The sequence below is a fragment of the Ursus maritimus genome, unplaced genomic scaffold (genome assembly GCF_017311325.1).
Source record: "Ursus maritimus isolate PB19 unplaced genomic scaffold, ASM1731132v1 scaffold_14, whole genome shotgun sequence".
Taxonomy (NCBI): Eukaryota; Metazoa; Chordata; class Mammalia; order Carnivora; family Ursidae; genus Ursus; species Ursus maritimus.
The window spans coordinates 51,055,666-51,076,200 of record NW_024423786.1 but is presented as its reverse complement, the minus strand read 5'-3'; the positions used below and the strand labels follow the sequence as shown (position 1 = coordinate 51,076,200).

At 49.0% G+C, this 20,535-nt stretch overlaps 1 protein-coding gene across 1 annotated transcript in view; it reads right to left on the bottom strand.

Moving 5' to 3' along the window:
- LOC103676324 (mucin-16) overlaps positions 1-20,535 on the bottom strand; it is a 92,802-nt gene that overhangs the window by 59,958 nt on the left and 12,309 nt on the right. The window contains 12 exon segments of the mRNA XM_040628278.1: positions 489-661; positions 1,650-1,717; positions 1,812-1,942; positions 2,663-2,728; positions 2,945-2,980; positions 5,440-5,612; positions 8,075-8,142; positions 8,237-8,394; positions 9,438-11,310; positions 11,395-13,565; positions 18,283-18,468; positions 19,978-20,535. Coding sequence (XP_040484212.1) covers positions 489-661; positions 1,650-1,717; positions 1,812-1,942; positions 2,663-2,728; positions 2,945-2,980; positions 5,440-5,612; positions 8,075-8,142; positions 8,237-8,394; positions 9,438-11,310; positions 11,395-13,565; positions 18,283-18,468; positions 19,978-20,535 — 5,661 coding nt within the window.

Here is a 20,535-nt window from a genome sequence, read left to right as displayed (position 1 = left end):
CTGCTGCCCATTCAGAAACCTCAGCCACAGAGTTCTGCATCACCCACTTCTTTCCCTAGAGTCTGCACGCTACGGTTAGGGTCCTATGGGAAGCAGCAGAAATAAGGAGGAAGGAAGATGTCATCCAGGAGGTGAAAGGAAAAGGAAATCAGCCTCCCATGGTGTGGTAAGCATTCAAAAATGAGTCCCCAAGGAAATGCTAGGTTTGCATCAGAACTGTAAATGTGTACACAGCAATTTCTCAAATTCAGCGTTATTGACAGTCTGGTCTAGATACTTCATGGTGGAGGGCTGCACGGTGTATTGCGGGATGTTTAGCAGCACCCCTGGCCTCTACCCACTGGACGTCACTAGTGCCACTCCAGTTATGACATGAAATATCTCCAGACATTGCTAATGCCCCCCGGGGAGCAGAATCATCCTGGTTGAGAACTACTGGCATAAAGAAGCATGGGACTGGAGACCCCAGCCGCAGCACAGACACTCACCATTGACGTAGAGACTGGCTCTGTCCAGGGTGTAGGTGCCCAGCCACGTGACACCGTGGGTCAGCTGACTCAGCTCCTGGTACAGTTCTTCTCTGTTCAGCCTGGGGCCCACGGGGTCAGGATGGTAGGTGCAGATGACGTCCACTCCAGTTGCTGCTCCGGCCTTCTCAGTCCTAGGGTGGTAGGGACATGGGAATAGGGGCGTCCTGAGATGTGGGAGACTTCTTTGTTCAGCTCTCGCCTTCATCTTGCCGCCCCCGGCCCCAGCGTTGGTTTTATGACGTTTTTCTTACTGGGTCTTGTCTGGTTCCTCATATGCATTCTTTTCTGGGACCTTTTCATCATGGATGAGCCAAACATGTAGAGCCAAACAGGTGGAAGCATCCTGGACTTTCCCCTGTCCTTGGTTCCCTAGTCCAAGCCACATCCAGGTCCAGCTCGACATCCCCCAGGTTTCCCCACCTCCTGTCCCATCCTCACATCCAACCCTCCCATCTCCGTATCTACCGGCGCACTACTTAGGATAAAGGATATCACAGCAAGGCTCTGCTGACATCCATGGTGCCCACAGATCTGAGAGATAAGCCACCCCTTGAAATACCTTTGCTGAAGTTCCTTCTGGCTAATGTTCATTCAGTTCGGGCGTCACCTTCTCCAGCCTGTGTCCGCTCTACGCCCTCACAGTGAACTGAAAGTCTATCTTCAGGCTCCTGTGGCCTCCGTGTAGTGCTTTATCATTGTACTAATCCCGTTCCCATTACGGTTTTAAGTCCGTATGGCTGCTGTCCTCTCTATACTGTGGGTACCTCGAGCGAAGGCCCCTGACTGATTCTCTCGGCGCCCTTAGCACCTGTCACAGGGCATGGCCTGAGGTACCTCATTTCATGTCTGCCTAATGAGTCAGTGCTGCCCTTTCTGACTAGGGAGCATGAATGCTCCATGGCTCTGCTTGTCCAAGTAATTTAAGACCTTTATTTGACAGCCACCTCTTTCAGGAAGCCCTCTCTGATACACTCAGCCAGAGTGGATGCCTTCTATCTGAATTCCTGGAAGGCCGCAGCCATTTATGATTCTTCTAGTTGCTCTGTTCAGGTCCTGACCTCCAGGTGAACTTGCTTGTGACAGTGCAAGCCTTCATGTTGTAGGGGAGGGACGTCTCACCTGAGCAAGGTCAGTCTGCAGCCAGAGTACAGAGGACCAATCCTGGTGTTCTTCAACAAGGGACCAAGCTGGGGAGGAAGGAGAGAGGTGAGCGGGAGGGGCTGAGGTGACCGGGTGGCTCAAGGACAAGGCAGGCCAGGGAAGGCATGGTCAGGCTCTTACCAGGTGACTCAGGGCCCTCTCAGTGGAGTTGAACTTCAAGGAGCCTGGGTGCCTCATGTCTGGGGTGCAGCGCAGGTTGGTGATGGTGAAGTTGAGGGTGAATGGCACCGGGGTGGGACCCACACCTGCAGCTGGAGGGAGAGAAGGGGAGACCCAGCACAGTCTTAGGCCTGAGCTGTATGTCAGGGGGAAGGGACTGGTGCCGTCTCTCTGTCCGTAGTAGCCAGTAGGTGAAGCCTGAGATAGGTCATCTGGGATCTTCTCCCTCCTCAGCCAGCCAAGGGAGGAGAGGGGGGCTCCACGTTAGATGTATCATGTCAGCTCAAAAGGAAACCTCGATCCTCTCATCCCAGAGTGTCCAAAGGCTGACCTGTCATCGACATTTTGGTGGGAAGAGGAGGGACCAAGACATTCTGTGCTCCGACCTTAGGCCACAAATGCTCGAGCAGTCAAGAAATCCAAACAGTAGTCATTTCCATGACGGAAATGCTCATAGAGAGAGAATAGCGATTAGATCCCACCCACGTGCGGGATATGGGGAAATGCTGCTTTATAGGAGGAGGCCTGAGCAAGAGCCAACCGGCCTGAATCCGAAGGACCAAGAGAAACCAGGAACAGAGCTGAATTCGCGTTACAATGAGAGCAAAGGCCCTGAGGAGGGAAGAAGGTTTGGTCCCTGGAAGAACAGAAATGAGGCTGGTATGGCCAGAGATGAGGGAGCAAGGGAGACAGTGGGACAGGCTGGGGCTGGGTGGGCAGCAGGGTCCCACCCAGAGATTCCCCATCATGCAGAGATTCACCAACCAGAACAGGAGCTGAAGTTTCATGGGACTCAGAGGGTAGACTCCTACCTGTAGAGCTGGAGGTGGGAGGCAGAGATGCAGGGAGTCCCGGAGAGGATGTGGAAGTCAGGGGAGCTGAAGGAATGAAAGAATACAACATGAATATCAATTGTTGGGCCCAATCATGCAGCAGTGAGAGGATGAGAGGACAGGGCTGTTGACAGGAGCTTGCATCGCTAGTGGGTGGTCTGGCGCTGTTCTGGGGCTGAGAACCCGGAGGGTGGTGGGGGGAACAGGCATAGGGACGAAGTGTCCCAGGGGTGCAGGGGTATCTGGGCCCTTGTGACTTACTGCTGGTGGTGGGGATCCAGTACTGATGGTTAAAACCTGCAGAGAGAGCCAGAGAGGAAGAGTAAGCTGGTGGGAGGAGGCTAAGAAAAGGGTGAGGGGTAGGACTTGAAACACACAACACGAACTTTCTCAAGTGCTTTCTCTGAGACTCGTCAAGTCTTTATGAGTTAACTGCCTCGAACTCCCGTGCTCCCCGCTGTGCTGTCCTCGTGGTCATCAACCACAAAGACGATGATGACCAAAATACCCCTCATCTTGCGGGGTTCACTAGGTGCCTGGGACCACATCGACCTCATCAAATGATACCAGCAACAATTTATGGGAGTGTTTCCGGCCTTATTCGTGTTTTTTATGCCAATTAAATATAACTCTGTCCTTGATCTCTGAGTGTATCCTACTACCCCACACTTCAGAGACAGCGTGATCTGGGACGTAGTTCCTGGACTTCCGTAATGTGGAACTGAGATCATGACGGTGAGAGAGTGAGGCAGGCAGACAGACGCGGGAGTGAACCAGAGAGTATAAAGCCGGAGAGTAAGAGGGATGTGGGGAAAAGAGGGTTTGAATACATATGGTTCTGGGTCATGGATTGAATCCTCTCTGATGCTCTGTAAGGAACACAAGTAAAACTCAGACCTATTGCATATTTGGTGGTCTGACCGGGTTTCTGGAAATGAAACTCTTCTTCGAGACTGGACCTAGCGGAGACCGCCCTGTGGTTTACTTATTCCGGATTTACCTCATTTGACCTTTACAATAATCTTGAATGACGTTTTTTTAAAATTCCATTCTAAAAATAGACACTGAAGCCTAGAGGTTGCCTGGCTTGCCCAGGGCCACAGGGTGAGCAAAAAACCAGAAGCAGCACTTAAAGGAAGACCCGTAAATCACCCAAAGCCACGCTGTCAGTTACAGCTTAAAGTCATTCTCGAGGACTATTGAAATATAATACAGGTTTTAATCCAGATAGAAAGACAATGTAGACAGTATCAAAGGCAACACGGTGGGGACATAATTAATTGAGCATTAGTTTAAATGGTTGTATTAGAAGCTCCTTGATATGCCTTCCCATCCTGAGATTTGAGGCTTGTTCTAGCCGGGTTAGCCTGCAGGGTAGCCTAGTAGCGAGGGGGTCTCTTCAGGGCCTTAGAGGCAACTTAGGGTTTGAGTCCTGATGCTACCACTTCTATCAGTCGTCTGATCTTGGGAAAGCAGATTTCCCTCCTCGAGCCTTGCTTGCTCCTCTGTAAAATATACACAATATGTCAGAGTGTTGGGCTGGGTTTGTCAAACATAACACACTCAACGTGCCGGATCACAGGCATCCCTCCATAAATATGAGCCTCGAGTGCAGGTGTTACTGTGGGTTTTGTTGCTAAGAGCATTGCCGAGGAGGGATTTACTGCTAAAAACATTGCTAACGGCTTTAGGTTTGATTCTCAGGTGGGGTGGAGTCCGGATGGCCCCTGGAGGACGAGCAAAGGGCCACGGGCTGTCACGACAAAGAGAAAGAAGCAGATCAGTCACCACCTTGGGAACTCGCTGGCTGCTGGGGAGGACTGAACGCCAACAGCCACCGTGGGCTCGCTTTACCCTCTTCCTTCCCTGATGGGTTCAGGCTCCCGTTGGGTTTCTGTGAAAGGTCACTGCAATGAAGAAGACGATGCAGGGAGCCTGGATTCCAGACCTTGGAAGCTGTTCTGTGAGCATTCGGTGTGGATGAAAGTGTCGAATCACTATACTGCACACCTGAAACTAATGGAACGCTGTCTGCTAACTAACTGGAATTTTTTAAAAACTTAAATAAAATAAACACAAATAATAGTAGGACTTGGAGACAAATTAAGCGACCGTGGAATGTTCACCCTGCTGATATTCGAGAGACTCCATTTGTGCAACCAGAGGAATGTAGTGAAGACACACTTACCAGCATTCACAAGAAGAGTTGTAACAAAAAAGGAAGTGACATCGGCAAACAAAACTTCACATGAATGAAATTTTCAGAGATAGTTTATCATACGGAAAGCACACAGGGTAAAATGCTAGAGTCTGATTGAAATTTAGAAAATAATATGACAATTCATCCTGGCATAGAAAAAGGCAAGCTCTGTATTGTAAATAATGTGATAAGAAGGGTCCTAAGAACACTCCCCCCCAAAACCACTTTCATTCTCAAAGCTTCTAATATTTAAAATGACAGTGTACAAAATAAATATTAGTTTTATAAGAAAGAAAGAAAGAAAGAAAGAAAGAAAGAGAAAGAAAGAAAGAAAGAAAGAAAGAGAAAGAAAGAAAGAAAGAAAAGAGGGAGAGGGAGAAGAAGGAGGAGAAGGAGAAGGAGAAAGGGAGGGAGGGAGGGAGGGAGAGATGTTGCTCTGTGGCTGTTCTGATGGAAGAGAATTCCCCATGGAAATTCTAGGTTGGCCCAAAACTATAAACACAGGTACTGAGAAACTGCACTGCAAGGAGACCCCAACAGCAATGGAGGTACTCACCATTGACACAGAGACTGTCCCTGTCCAGGGTGTAATGGCCCAGCCGCGTGACACCGTAGGTCTGCTGGCTTAGCTCCCAGTACAGCCGCTCTCTGTCCAGCCTGAAGCCTGTGGGATCTAGGCGGTAGGTGCAGACTGCGTCCATTCTGGTGCTTGTTCCGTCCTGTTCAGCCCTGGGGAAGGAGGGACACGGGAATAGGGGCGTGCAGAGACACTTGAGAGTGGGGCACTCTTGACAACTCCTTCCTTCAATTGTACCCCGTGGTGTTTACGTTAGCGGTCTTCTCCGGGTTTCACCTGCCGTCTCAAACACATCTTTTTCTCTCTCATATGGGGATCCAGACCACCCCACCTTAAGTGCAGTGTTCTCCAGGCCTACTCTGTACCTGGTTTTCTTCTTTTGCTCCCCAATCTTTTTATTAATTGGTTCACGCTCACTGTTTCAACTACCAGCACCCAGCCCAGTCCCTGTCCACTCAAGAAGGTAAGTACAGAGCCCTGCGGGGGCCAGAAGATTGCGGGTGTGGACCTCCCAGGGAGGAAATGAGAATCCTGAGCCCAGGCAGCGTATGGAAGGGAACAGCAAAGGACTGAAGACCTTGGAGGTGAGTGAGTCACTCCTGTAGCCCTGAAGGGAAGACTTTTGTTTCAAGTTGGTGAATCCCAAGGCTGAGGTCAGCTGCTTGGGAGCAACTTTGGGGCAGGCAACCAAGTTTGGAGAAAAACAGAGAAAATGAATTAAGAGGTGATATGGGGCAATGTAGTTCAAAAATACTTTTGTCCTGAATTTAAGCTGAACCTACAGTGATTCACCCAGAACAGGGGCTTTACAGGAAGAAAGATCCCCTCCCTCCCGTGCCTGGGAATTCTTGTTATTATCCACGCTATTTATTTATTTATTTATTTATTTATTTATTTATTTTTATAATAATATTTTTAAATTATATTATGTTAGTCACCATACAGTACATCCCTGGTTTCTGATGTAAAGTTCGATGATTCATTACTTGCGTATAACACCCAGTGCACCATGCAATACGTGCCCTCCTTACTACCCGTCACCAGCCTATCCCATTCCCCCACCCCCCTCCCCTCTGAAGCCTTAAAGCATGGTTCTCACAGTATGGCTCAGGGACTCCTGGTATTCCTAAACTCTTACAGAGAATCCACCAAGTAAAAATATTTTCATATGCATACCAAGACATTATTTTAACTTTTATTCTCTCAGGAGTATACTGTGAAATGTTTTCCAGAGGCCACAAAGTGAAATATTGTAAAGGATTAAATGCAGAAGCAGATATCCTACTGTTTTCTCCTAAACCAGACTTTAAAAAGATCTGCAAAAAATGTAAATAATGGCTCTCTTCTTATTATGCTTTTTTTTGGTGGGGGGAGGAACTATTGCCATTCATAAAAATTATGTTACTTGTGTTAACATGTAATAGATTTATTACTTTTAATAAATTAATAAATACATATTTGTAACATTTGTTTTAATTTCTAATTCAGTAAATACTGGCAGATACAACCCTCAAGTCCAAAGGCTCACTGGAGTTCTGAGTACTTGTAAGGATGTAAGCTGTTGAGCCCAGCGGCCTTGAGTACTGCTGTATCGCGGTTAAAAGGAGGGACTCAAAAACTGGAAGCTCTGGGTTCCAATCCTAGCTCCTCTCAAGGAACTTGACTACTCTGAGCCCCCGTGTTCTCTTCTGCAATGTGGGATAATAATCCTATTGTTGTGAAGATGAAATGAATGGAAACACGTACATCACGTAGCTTTCTGGGCGGCATATTATATGGGCAATACTATCTGATTGATTCGCCCATCTCATGGGGTGATGGGGTAGGTGTGGTGGGTGGAGCTCATTTAGGACGGTTTTGGTCTGTAGCACTCCAGGAACCTCTTCTCGTGATGTCATGTGAGTAGAGGACCCACGTCTCTAGCAGGATGACCTGCATTGGCTGGATGCAGGACCCCAAGGAGAGGTCCTAGGGTCGTGAAATGAAAGGAAAGGGCTCTGAGCCCCCTGACCTCAGAGGACACCAAATGGGCATAGGCAGAGAGGAGAAAACAGGCCATTTCTGTAGAGTTCAGGTCTACTTTGGAGTTTTTAAATTGCAATATATCCTGACCATATTCAACATTTGGTTTATTTTTCCCTTGGGTTCTATGTAACATCCTTTGGGAAGGTCCCTATCTCTTTTCCAGGAATATACTGCAGAACTGCAGTGTCCAGGATTTGTCGCCAATAGGGTACATATGAGCTGGGGCAGGGAGAGTGTCAGGGATTCTGGGGACGCAGTTGGCAAAGATACTACACTGGCTAATACTATGGGATCTTATCGAGTGTTCACGATGGGCCAGGCATTGCAATGAGTGATTAATAACCTCAATAATAAGACACTAGATTATCACTGCTTTATAGATCATGTGATTGAAGAACAGAGAGGTTATGCAACTTGCCCAAGGTCACAGAGCTAGCAAATGGGAGAGCAAGGGTTCAAACCCGGACACTTCGGGTCCACTATGATACGCTGCATCTTGGCAAAGCCCCAAGGCTGTGGTTGACTGGGATGTGGAGGACCAAAAAGGGAGAGAATTGGGGTTCTGTCGGCGCTTTGGAAGAAGCCTTACCTGAGCAAGGTCAGCCTGCAGCCAGCATAGAGGGAACCGACACTGCTGTTTCTGAACAGAGTCCTGAGCTGGGAACGAATGAGAGGGTGATGAGCTGGAGGGGCCAAGACTCTGGGGTGTGGCAGGCTTGGGACAAGGTGAGCATTGGCAGGGGGCTCTCACCAGGTGCTGCAGGTCTCTCTCAGTGGCATTGAATATCTCAGAGCCCGAGTTTTCCATGTCCTCTGTGTAATGCAGGTTGGTGATGGTGAAGTTGACAGCAAAAGGTGTCAAGAAAGGAACTGCAGCTGTGGAGGTGGGAAGAGTAAATGAGCCCAGTCCTGAGTCAGGCCCGGGCTGGGGGTGGGAGGGAAGGCTCCAAGGACACGCCTGAACTCCAGCACGGAGCTGGGGTTTAGCCTAGATTGGCCTGCTGTTCAAGACCCTCCCACACAGGGTGACCAACCATCTCAGTTTTCCCAGGACTATGTGAGTTCCTGGGATGCAGACGTCCAGTTGGAAAGGTGACAGTCTTGGGAAAACCAGGATGAGCTGGTCACCCTCCTCCCACTTCCCCTCGGCTCTTACCATTTCGGCACACGGTCGCACCTGCATCTCTTCATCTTGGGGGAGCAGGCCCAGGGAGCACCCCACTAGCAATGACCGATGGGAGTTGGTGGATAAATACCACAGCTCCCTTACCACCCCCTGCAGAGAGGATGACTCCAAGGTTCATGTTCTACGCATTCTCTCAGGGTCCCTCCAGCCTCCAGAATGGATACATTTCTACTGTTCCAGGCACCTGGGGTTTGGTACTTCATTACTGTTGCCCTAACGAACCAGTACATTGCATGACTGAGCAACTCTTTCTCTACGTATGTACCCCAAAGGATTGGAAACAGGGACTCAACCAGATACATGCACACCCACATTCATAGCGGCATTACCCACGGTACCCAAAAGGTGGAAACAGCCCGAGTGCCCATCAACAGACGAACAGACAGATGAAATGTGGTCCAGCCATACGATGGAAAGTCATTCATCCATAAACAGGAACGAAGTTCTGATACACACTACAACACGATGACATTGCTCTCAGTGAAATAAGCCACACACACACACACACACACACACACGCACACACTGTGTGATTCCACGTAGGTGAGATACCTAAAATAGGCAAATTCAAGAAGACGGAAGTGGATGAGAGTTACCAGGGGCTGAGGGAAGTGGGGAAGGAAAACTAGTGGGTACACAGATCCTGTTTGGGGTGGCAAGTGTTGGAGAAAGATAGGATAATATTTATACAACACTGTGACTATAACTGATGGCACTGAATTGTACATTCCGAACGGCTGATTTTACAGTGTGTATACATTTTTACCACAGTAAAAAAAGTCATTCTTACTTGTTTCTGAAGTCACACTCAGAGAGGTCAAGGTGGACATCCCAGTTGAGGTCTCATGGACAAAGGGACTTCCTGCTGATGTACTGGAGGTGCCTGTGGTCTCTGCCGGGATGGGGCCTGAGCCTGTAGCAGCTAAATTAGTGGTCTCAAGAGTTGTGGTTTTCAGGACAGTGGTCGTACTCAGTCCTTCTCTGTGACTGGTTTTAGGTGGTGTTGGGGTCTCTGATGTTATCAAAGTCACAGTGTTCCCCGCCACAGTCTTGGCCAATTCAGGGAGTCCACCTGAGGTGACAGGTGGTGAGGGTTCTGTGCCCCAGGAGGTTAAGGTGTGAGGCTCACCAGTGATTGCAGGGGTACTGACAGGCCCCAGAACACCAGCAGTCAATGTTGGGACACCTGGGCTGGCATCTGATGCAGGGCTGGTGGCCAGTAAGCCTGTGGTTGCCACTAAAATGGGGGAAAGAGTTGACGTGGAAATAGTTGTGCTGATGTGTGTGCCAGGGTGGGTGGAGAGGGAGGCTGTTTCCGCAGGGACACCAAGTGAGACAGTTGGACCTAGATCAGCTCCGCTGGTCTCGGTCACAGGTGTGGTGAGGGATGTTATTTCTGCCGGACCGAGGGAAACAGTCTGAGTTGGAAGAGCTGCACTAGTCTCCGACTCGGGCTGGATGGATGGTGAGGCTATGGTCTCGGGTAAATGAGGAAAAGCAGTGGAGCCAGGAAAACTTGTGCTTGTCTTGGCACTGGACTGGGTGACCAATGAGGCTGTGGTTGCTGGTTCACCAGGAGAAAGAGTCAGACTTGGAACAGTCATGTTGGCGTCTGTCTCAGAACTAGGGACCTGGGAGGTCACCGTATCTGGTACACCAGGGGAGATGGCTGGAGTTGGAACAACTGAACTGGCTTCCGTCCCAAGACTGGTGGTGACTGAGTGTGTGGTGTCTGGTTCACTTTTGGAAAAAACTGCAGGTGTTGTGGGGACAGTTGGGCTGGTCTCTGCAGAATGGGCGACCGATGAGACTGTTATATCTGGCTTATGTGGGGACTCAGTCTGAGTTGAAACAGCTGAACTGGCTTCTGTCCCAGGATGGGTAACCCACAAGGCTGTGGTCTCCAGTTGATCTGGAGAAACAGTCAGCGTTGTGAAAGTTGTACTGGCTTCTGCCCCAGAACTGGTGACCATTGAGGTCACCAGCTCTGGCACAGTAGAGGAGACAGTTGGAGCTGGAATGGCTGAACTAGTCTGTACCCCAGAATGAGTGACCATCGAGGCTGTGGTCACTGACTCACCAGGAGAAAGATCCAGAGTTGGAATAGTCATATTGGCGTCTGTCTCAGAACTAGGGACCTGGGAGGTCGCCGTATCTGGTACACCAGGGGAGACAGCTGGAGTTGGAACAACTGAACTGGCTTCTGCCCCACGGCTGGTGGCCATTGAGGGTGTGGTATATGATTCACTGTGGAAAACATTGGGGGTTGTCCTGGGAACTGTTGGGCTGGTCTCTGCAGGATGGGTGACCAAAGAGACTGCTGTATCTGGCTCCCCAGGGGAAGCAGGCAGAGCTGAAACAGCTGAACTGGCCTCTGTCTCGGAATGGGTGACCCATGAGGCTGTGGTCTCCAGTTGACCTGGAGAAACAGTGAGTGTTGTAAGAGTTGTGCCAGTCTCTGCCCCAGAACTTGTGACCAGTGAGATTTCCACCCCTGATACACCAGGGGAGACAGTCCGAGTTGGAGTGGCTGAAATTGTCTGTGTCCCAGAACTGGTAGGTATCGAATGTGTGGTATCTGATTCACTATGGGAAAAACTGGGGGTTGCTTTGGGAATAGTTGGGCTGGTCTCTGCAGGTTGGGTGACCAATGAGACTGCTGTATCTGGCTCCCCAGGGGAAACAGGCAGAGTCGGAACAGCTGAACTGGCTTCTTTCTCAGAATGGGTGGCCCATGAGGCTGTGGTCTCCAGTTCATGCAGCGAATCAGTCAGCGTTGAAAAAGTTGTATTGGTTTCTGCCTCAGAACTGGTAACCAGTGAGGTCACCAATCCTGGCACACCAGGTGAGATGGTTGAAGCCGAAGGTGAACTGATTTCTGCCCCTGGAGTGGTGGCTGTTGAGAGTGAAATACCTGATTCACTATAGGAGAGATCTGGAGTTGTTCCGGAAACAGGTGTGCTGGTCTTTGTGGAATCGGTGACCCATAAGGCTGTTGTCTCTGAATCATGCGAGGAATCAGTAAGAGTTAGAAAAGTTGCACTGGTCTCTGCCCCAAAACTAGTGACCAGTGAGGTCCCCACCCCTGATACACCAGGGGAGACAGTCGGAGTTGGGATGGAAGAACTGGTCTGGGCTCCAGAACGATTAACCCACGAGACTGTGTTTGCTGGTTCGCCAGGAGAAAGAGTCAGTGGTGAAATAGCCATAGTGACATCTGTCCCAGAACTAGTGGCCTGTGAGGTCACCGTATCTGGTACACCAGGGGAGATGGGTGTAGTTGGAACAGCTGAACTGGCTTCTGTCTCAAGGCTGGTGGCTGTTGAGGGTGTGCTGTCTGATTCACTATGGGAAACATTGGGGGTTGTCCTGGGAACTTTGGGGCTGGACATTGCAGGATGGGTGACCAAGGAGACTGTTGTATCTGATTCATGCAGGGATTCAGTCAGAGTCAAAGAGGCTGTACTGGCATCTGTCCCAGAACTAGTGGCCTGTGAGGTCACCATAGCTGGTACACCAGGTGAAACAGTGATTGTTGGAGTGGCTGAGCTGGCTTCTGCCCCAGGAGTGGTAGCCATTGAGAGTGTGGTGTCTAATTCACTTTGGGAAAAATGTAGAGTTATTCTGGAAACAGGTGTGCTGTTCTCTGTGGAGTGAGCCCCTGAGGCTCTTGTATTTGGCTCACCAGGGGAAACAGTCAAAGTTCCAACAGTGGAAATGGCTTCTGTTCCAGCATGGGTGACCCGTGAGGCTGTTGTCTCTGGTTCATGTGGGGAATCAGTCAAAGTTGTAAATATTGTACTGGTCTCTGCCCCAGAACTGGTGACTGGTGAGACTTCCACCCCTATCACACCAGGGGAGACAGTTGGAGTTGGAATGGGCGAACCGGTCTGTGCCCCAGGATGGGTAACCAGGGAGACTGTTGTATCTGGCTCACCAAGAGAAACAGTCAGAGTTTGATCAGCTGGGCTGGTCTCTGCTCCAGAACTAGTATCCCGTGAGGTCACCAGCCCTGGCTCACCAGGGAAGACATCTGGAGTTGGAATGGATGAACTGCTCTGTGCCCCAGGATGGGTGACCCACGAGGCAGTGGTCCCTGGTTTACCTTGGGAATCAGTCAGGGTTGAAATGACCATACTTGTCTCTGCCCCAGGACTAGTTGCCAGTGAAGTCACCATTTCTGGTACACCAGGGAAGACAGTCAGAGTTGGAACAGCTGAACTGACTTCTTCCCCAGAACCGGTAGCTCTAGGGGGTGTGCTATCTGATTCACTGTGGGAACCATTTAGGGTTTCCCTGGACACGGTTGAGCTGGTTTCTGCAGGATGAGTGACCCATGAGGTTGCGGTCTCTGGCTCACCAACAGAAACAGTCAGAGTTGGAACAGCTGGACTGTTCCTTGCCTCAGAACTAGGGACCAGTGAGGGTGAGGTTTCTGACCCTCTGTTGAAAACAGATGAGGTTGTCCTGGGAAGCTCTGTGCTGATCTCTGCTCCAGGTCTGGTGGCCAATGAAGCTGTCATCTCTAGAACATCAGGGGAAACATCTGGGGTTGTAATGATCGTTCCTCTTGTGCTTGTGCTGGCCGTTTTACCTGATGTCCCGAGGAGAGTCAGCATTCTGGAAGTGGGAGTAGAGACCGTAGTGGTCAAAGTTGCTGTAGAGGTGGTCTTCAGAGCTGTGATCTCTGCTCTTTCCGTCCACTCTGTTGGTGGTCCTGTGAATTGAGGGATGGACACACAGTTTGGACAAAATGATTGCCACTTACCGGACTGGCAATAGCTTATTTTTTTCTCCACATGAGGAAAGGGAGAGAAATGTCTCTGCCTGAGATATGCCTGCCATGCTTCTGGAATGGGGAAAGGAATCGTCCTTGACATTCCTGCACCTTCCCCTTCTCATACTGTGCCGTAACTCCGTGAATTCTTACCCACTCCCTGTTCCCAAATGTTGTCTGTGCTGTTCAGCCCCTAAGCCTTGGTTCAAGCTGTTTTCTCTGTCTGCCTTGTCCATCTTTCATCAGATTCCTTACATTCTGCCCTTCTTCAAACCCCAACGCAAATCAACTTTTACGAAGCCACGTCAGAATTCATATCTCCCTTCTCAATATTTCCTTATCCTACTGTCTGAATCTGCGCCATAGCGCCCCTCGCAGTCTGCCTGGTAACGGCTCTTAATCGCCAGAAGACTGCTTGGCGCAGTAGGTGCCCACAAATATTTATTCAGTGAGTGATGAGTGAATGAATGAATGGCTGCGCAGATGGATGTAGGCAGGGACAGGTCTCCTCTGCCCGGAGATCATGTGTCACTGTGCTTAAGAGCTTGGGCTCTGGGGGTGCCTGGGTGGCTCAGTGAAGTGACTCCCAACAGCTCAGGTCATGATCCCAGGGTCCTGGGATGGAGCCCCATGATGGGCTCCCTGTTCAGCTGGGAGCCTGCTTTTCCCTCTCCCTCTGCCTGCCACTCCCCCTGCTTGTGCTCTCTTTCTCTCTCTCTCTCTCTTTCTGTCAAATGAAGAAATAAAATCTTTGGGGCACCTGGGTGGCTCAGTTGGTTAAGTGACTGACTTCAGCTCAGGTCAGGATCCTGGAGTCCCAGGATCGAGTCCCACATCGGACTCCCTGCTCAGCAGAGAGTCTGCTTCTCCCTCTGACCCTCCCCCCTCTCATGCTCTCTCTCTCTCTCTCTCTCTCATTCTCTCGCTCTCAAATAAATAAATAAATAAATAAATAAATAAATCTTTTTAAAAAATAAAATCTTTAAAAAAAAAGAGCTTGGTCTCTAGAAGAAGAGAGTTCTGCACTTAGATTCTGGCCCCTCCGCTAACTGGGTGTGTTACCGAACCTGCCAGATTTCCGTATTTTCACCTGTGAAGGAGGTGTAGTACAGTGGCCATCTCAGAATGCTGATAAACATGCACAAAGCCCGGGGCCTCTGGGCTCGCAATACGACCACTGCTACTTTGAGTACTACCGGCTGTTACTACCATTGCTACTGTCCCTGGTCCTACCTACCATCACCGCTCTTACTGCTACTCTTACTTATGCTGTGACCGCTACCACTGCTAACACCTACCGCTCCTGCTGTTCCTGCTATCACCACCCATATCGTTGTTCGTACTACTGTTACTGCTGCTACTTGTACCTATCGCTGCAGTTATTACTACCGTTTCTACTGCTACTGCTGCTACTACTTTTTCTATTTCCACGATAAAATAGTGTTCGCTGAGCTGGGTTTGCCAGGAACCACGCCGGACCAGTCCTGACGCTGGCCAAGGTGACCGGATGCAGACTCTGAAGACGAGTAAAGTCGCACTGGCTGACACAGCAGCTACTGACCAGAGCTTCAAAACATGGTACCCTTTAAAATATATTTTTAGAGGCACCTGGGTGGCACAGCAGTTAAGCGTCTGCCTTCGGCTCAGGGCGTGATCCTGGCGTTATGGGATCGAGCCCCACATCAGGCTCCTCCACGGGAGCCTGCTTCTTCCTCTCCCACTCCCCCTGCTTGTGTTCCCTCTCTTGCTGGCTGTCTCTCTCTCTGTCGAATAAATAAATAAATAATCTTTTAAAAAAATAAAAAAATAAAAAAAAATTAATAAAATATATTTTGAAAAAATTGTCCCCAAGAAGGAGGGAGAACGACCAGGAGGCTTCTCTCTAAAGACCACAGAGCCCACCGGCACTTGATCCAGGGATAAAATAAAGGGGATTTAGACTCTGATGGGGGAGCGATGTCCCTCTTTTGCCAAGCCCATCCAAAATGCCCACATTTCTGAGAGCGGACCTGCTGAAGTGCTTTACATGTATCTGGCGATGAGGAGGGGGAGGGGGAGGAGGAGGAGAGGGACATCAGCAAGCACCTGGCACGCTTTCTCTCTGATCGTCACCAGAACATGGAATGTACATCACATTATTCCTGTGGTTTCATAGAAGAGAAAGACGGAAACTCCGCGATCATCTGCCCAGGTCACACAGCTACTGACGGCCAGGGAGGGAATCTGAACAGCCTTCCGCCTACTGCTCAACCCACGCTCCCCAGCACCGTGTATAGCATCCCCTGACTGAATTTCAGGATGTGTGGGGCCAGGGTGAAAAGAGAAGCATGTATGGGGCGCCGGGGTGACACAGTGGTTGGGCGTCTGCCTTCGGCTCAGGGCGTGATCCCGGCGTTATGGGGTCGAGCCCCACATCAGGCTCCTCCGCTATGAGCCTGTTTCTTCCTCTCCCACTCCCCTTGCTTGTGTTCCCTCTCTCGCTGGCTGTCTCTATCTCTGTCAAATAAATAAATAAAATCTTTAAAAAAAAAAAAAGAAAAGAAAAAAGAAGCATGTAAGGAGAAAATGTCCATCTGGAAAGAAGGTTAAACCAAAGTTTCCTAGTTCAGGTCCTCCAGCCGGGGTGATTTTGCTCCCGGCGGTTCCTTGGCAATGTTGGGAGACGTTTTTGTTCATGTGCACGTGCGGGGTGCCCCTGGCATCTAGCGAGTAGAGGCAAGGGTGCTGCTAGACGCTGGACAGCGCACAGGACAGCCCACAAGTAACTATCTGCCCGATAGGGCTGAGGCTGAGAAACCCCGCTCTGTGTGGAAAGGAGTCTATGAATACTGTTCGCTATTTCTATAAGCTATGCCATCTAAACACTGGTTGCCACCTGAAACCCAGTGATTCATTTCCTGGAGAACTGAGGTACCCAATCCTGTCAATGCCCTACTTATACCCCATAGAGTAACCCCAACGGGGTCCTGATGCAGCCCCTGTGACTCCACGCCTGAGGGCTTTCACTTAGCCTGTGGCAGGGGCAGGGGGTAGGCTGGGAGTGTTGAGGGTTTTTACTCCAGGATCAAGCATCCTACAGCCAGCGATAGAACAGAGCTGGATAACAAGTGCCCCATCTACTTCCCTCCTCAGATAGGACAACACTGAAGTGTTCTTTTTAAAAAAATTTTAAAAAGATTTTATTTATGTGAGAGAAAGAGAGAGCACAGAAGGAGAGAGACAGGGAGAAGCAGACTCCCCACTGAGCAGAGAGCCCAATGTGAGGCACGATCCCAGGACCTTGAGATCATGACCTGAGCCAAATACAGATGCTTAACCCACTGAGACACCCAGGCGTCCAGCACTGAGGTGCTCTGTGCTGTCTCCCAGAGCTTCCCAATGGGACTGACACTGTTGCCCACATCTGTGGCCTGCTCGTGAATGCCATTTGCATTGACTTCCTTTCCTTGTCTTCTCCAGTGCTTCCTGGGACCATCCCCCACCTGAGACAAACCATTTGCCCCCTAACCTTAAGTCTGCTTCTGGGGAATCCAACCAAAGATGGCCGGTCACAGGATAAGACTAATCATCTGATTGTGGAGTAGGGGTAATTCTGTCTAAAGCCTGCATCTTGCAGAAAGCCTCCAAAATGTATAATAGTCTGGGCTCCAAAAATCTGGAAATAAATTAACGGGGAGCTTTACCTTTTAACCCCACAGTGAGGAGAACCCCTTGCCATAAACACCTGCACCTCTTAGACTCTCAGGGAGGACAATCACACTGAGAAATGTTAGCAGGTGCCTTTTAGGGGGAAAGATTATTGCAGTCAAGTAATTGTGTAAAACTCTAGGTTGATGGGGGCGCCTGGGTGGCACAACGGTTAGGCGTCTGCCTTCGGCTCAGGGCGTGATCCCGGCGTTATGGGATCGAGCCCCACATCAGGCTCCTCCGCTGTGAGCCTGCTTCTTCTTTTCCCACTCCCCTGCTGTGTTCCCTCTCTCGCTGGCTGTCTCTATCTCTGTCGAATAATAAATAAAATCTTAAAAAAAAAAACTCTAGGTTGAATAAAGCTAAACAAATTTCTTCACAATAGGATTTCTCAGAGTCTTTAATATGCTTATGCATGTTATGGTTCTTCAGGAAGGAACAACATCTTTGCCAAACTTTTCTTCTTTTTTTTGGCCTCAAAATTCTTTGTCGTTTTGTCAAAGGGTATCCAAGCATCACCAAGCTTTAGGAGGTCTCCTCAATGTTGTTTTCTGCCTGTGTCTCCAGTATCATTTCCTACCACCCCATCCTTTACTTCATACATTAGCAAAGGCGAATTATTTGTATCTCCCAAATGTTTCCAGCTTTACCCCTCTCTGTGCCTTTGCATGTGGCTGTCCTCTCTATCCAGAATGTCTTCACCAACTCCCTTTGTCTTTCTGGTAAATCCCTAGTCATCCTTTCAAACCCAATTCAAATATTATCTTGCTCATTAAGCTTTCCTTCTATAGTTCAAATATATCTTCTTGCATATGTTTAAAGTTGCATCATAGTTATTCTGTTCCTTTGTTGCTTCCCTGCTGGTCTGAGAGCTTCACGGATACAGTGCCCAAGTATTTTCATCCGTGCATCCTCCGCTTAAAGCAGTCTCTAACACAGAGAAAGCGATTAATAAGCATTTTCAGAGTTAAGTTAAACTGGGTCATGTTTGTGGAACTGACATACCCAACCGTGAACTAAATTCACTACGCATGTTATGAGGAAAAGAAAAGTGGTAACATCCACCTGGTAACCATTAGACAAAGATCCGGCGAAGACAGGGAAGCCCATGGCCACCCCACATTATTCTTTCTCTAAAGAAACAAACATTTCATCTCTCCGGAGGAGGAAATAAGGCCACAAGTGAGATTACTGGGAAGTAAGCAAGTACTGAACCTACCTCTAGGACTAGAAGATGATGTGGGTGCCATGGGGACATGGACTGGTCCTGTGGTTCCTCCATGGGCTGCTTCATTGGGTATCTTCGTGATGCGCTCCACGATGCCATCCGTCCCTGCAGGTGAGGGTGGAGAAGAAACCTGGGTTAATTCATCTCACCCAGGAGAGCACTGTCTAAGTGGATTCACTTAATTGACTATACAACTCAATTCTTTTCGAGTCCATCTGTATGGACTTGAGCCAGGGCTATGTGCCACGAATGGCCACCCCTGTCCACTGACCCGCTCGTCTACTTGTGGATCTGTCCATCTTTCCTTCCATACGTCCCTGTATCTACCCATCCATCCTTCCTTCTTCCTTCCTTTCTCTACATCTGTCCTCCCTTCCACACATTTACCCTCTCTTCTTTCATTTCTCTGTCTTTCCATTCTTTCTTTCATCCCTCCATCCATCCAACCACACATCTACCTTCTTACTGTCCTGCTCATTGCTTGCGTACCGAACACCCATGACTCAACTACTGAGCCACATTTTAAGACATGGGTCAATTCCTATCAATGTGTCTAATTTTATTGTGAATCGAGAGGTAACCAAGTCATCTTCCTATAGATATTGGCTCGCAAAGCAGGTGCTAAACTAGTTAGAGGACTTCTTTGCACTTGTCTCCCAAACAAAAGTTGGGGGCAAATTCAACTTTTCAGAGGAATGGAATCCCCAAGAGTTTCCCTTCCTCGTCTGTGGATCTCTTGGAAGTGGTGTGCCTGCTCCTAGGCCCCCAGTCCTTCCCACATCCCATAGGTACTTTGTTCCATCATTTTTCTTTGCTCACCTTTTTCTTCCTCTTTTCCCTTGCTTTTGACTGGGTCCTCAATGTAAAAACACACTCAATTCAAAGGGGGCTATCTCCCCTATATCTATGTGTAATTAAGCTATTGTTCTAGTTCTTTGCAAATTACTCACACGCCCTTCATTAGAGTCCCTGAGGGCCCACAGGTTGTCAAAGGACTCACCCCACTTCAATTTGACTATTGGTAGCATTTGGCAGAACTGACCATTTTCCTTCCTAAAACTCTCCCCTCCTACAGCTTCTGTGATGCCAGAATCTCTTGCTTTTTCTCCTCCCTCTCTGACCACTCCTACTTAGACTAATAACTAAGAGCATAGATTCCTAGCGCCACATAGTCTGAATTCTTACCACTTATTAGCTTTATGATCTTGAGTAAATTATTTAACCCTCTGTGTCTCAGTTTACTAATCTATAAAATGGGCTTGTAATCATCCTTGCTTCAAACTGTATTTCAGTGAGGATTCCCGTAACTTAATAGAACAGTGCTTGACAGAGAATAGCTGCCCTAGGAAAAGTCTGTTGTCATTAGCATTATCATCGACAGAATCTCAGTAATATTAAAACATCTATCATGGTACTGGAATCATCTGCTTGCTTATTTATCTTTGTTTCCACAATGCCTAGTCCAATGCCTAGAACTGAGGATAGATAAACAAAAGTTTGCTAAAAGAATTTCTGTGCAGTAATAAACTCTAATAACTCCTTTATGCCTCTCAGGAAAAGAGTCATTTCCTATGAGCCACTAATAATGGGAGCAGAGGAGCTGTGGGTCCTTACTTGTCAACTGTGTTGAGTGTGGAGGAAGTTGGAAAGCCCTTGTCACTGTTCCCAGCTGAGTACGCTCTGTCGTTCTGGTATCTGTAACGGATGATAAAGATGTCCTGACTGGCTCAGTCTTCGTCCCCAAAGTACTGACCACAACCAAGGGTTCTTCAGCAGTGCTCCGCTCTGCCCCGGTGTTGGTGCCCACCACAGGCTGGGTAACCAGTGAGGAAGGAATCCCAGGGGGTGCTGGACTGGTTGAAGAGTAAGCAGTAGTGAAGGTCGAAGAGGAGGATGGTACTGAAGCTGATGGAGGTAGGCTCTCCGCAATGGTGGACACACCATCTCCAGGGCCTGGTTCTGTCCTCAAAAAGGGACTGGCTGAGAAGGTGGCTGAGCTGGCATCTGGAAGCCCAGATGTAACTGTGGACAGAGAAAGAACCAGGGGGTCAGCTGAGATGGTCTCGGCTGAGGACAACATTACCATACCCAGGTGACGAGTACTTTCTGAGACAGACACGGAAAGCTTGGGTTGTGGGAAGGAGGTTCCACCAGCAGACCCCGCAAATGACA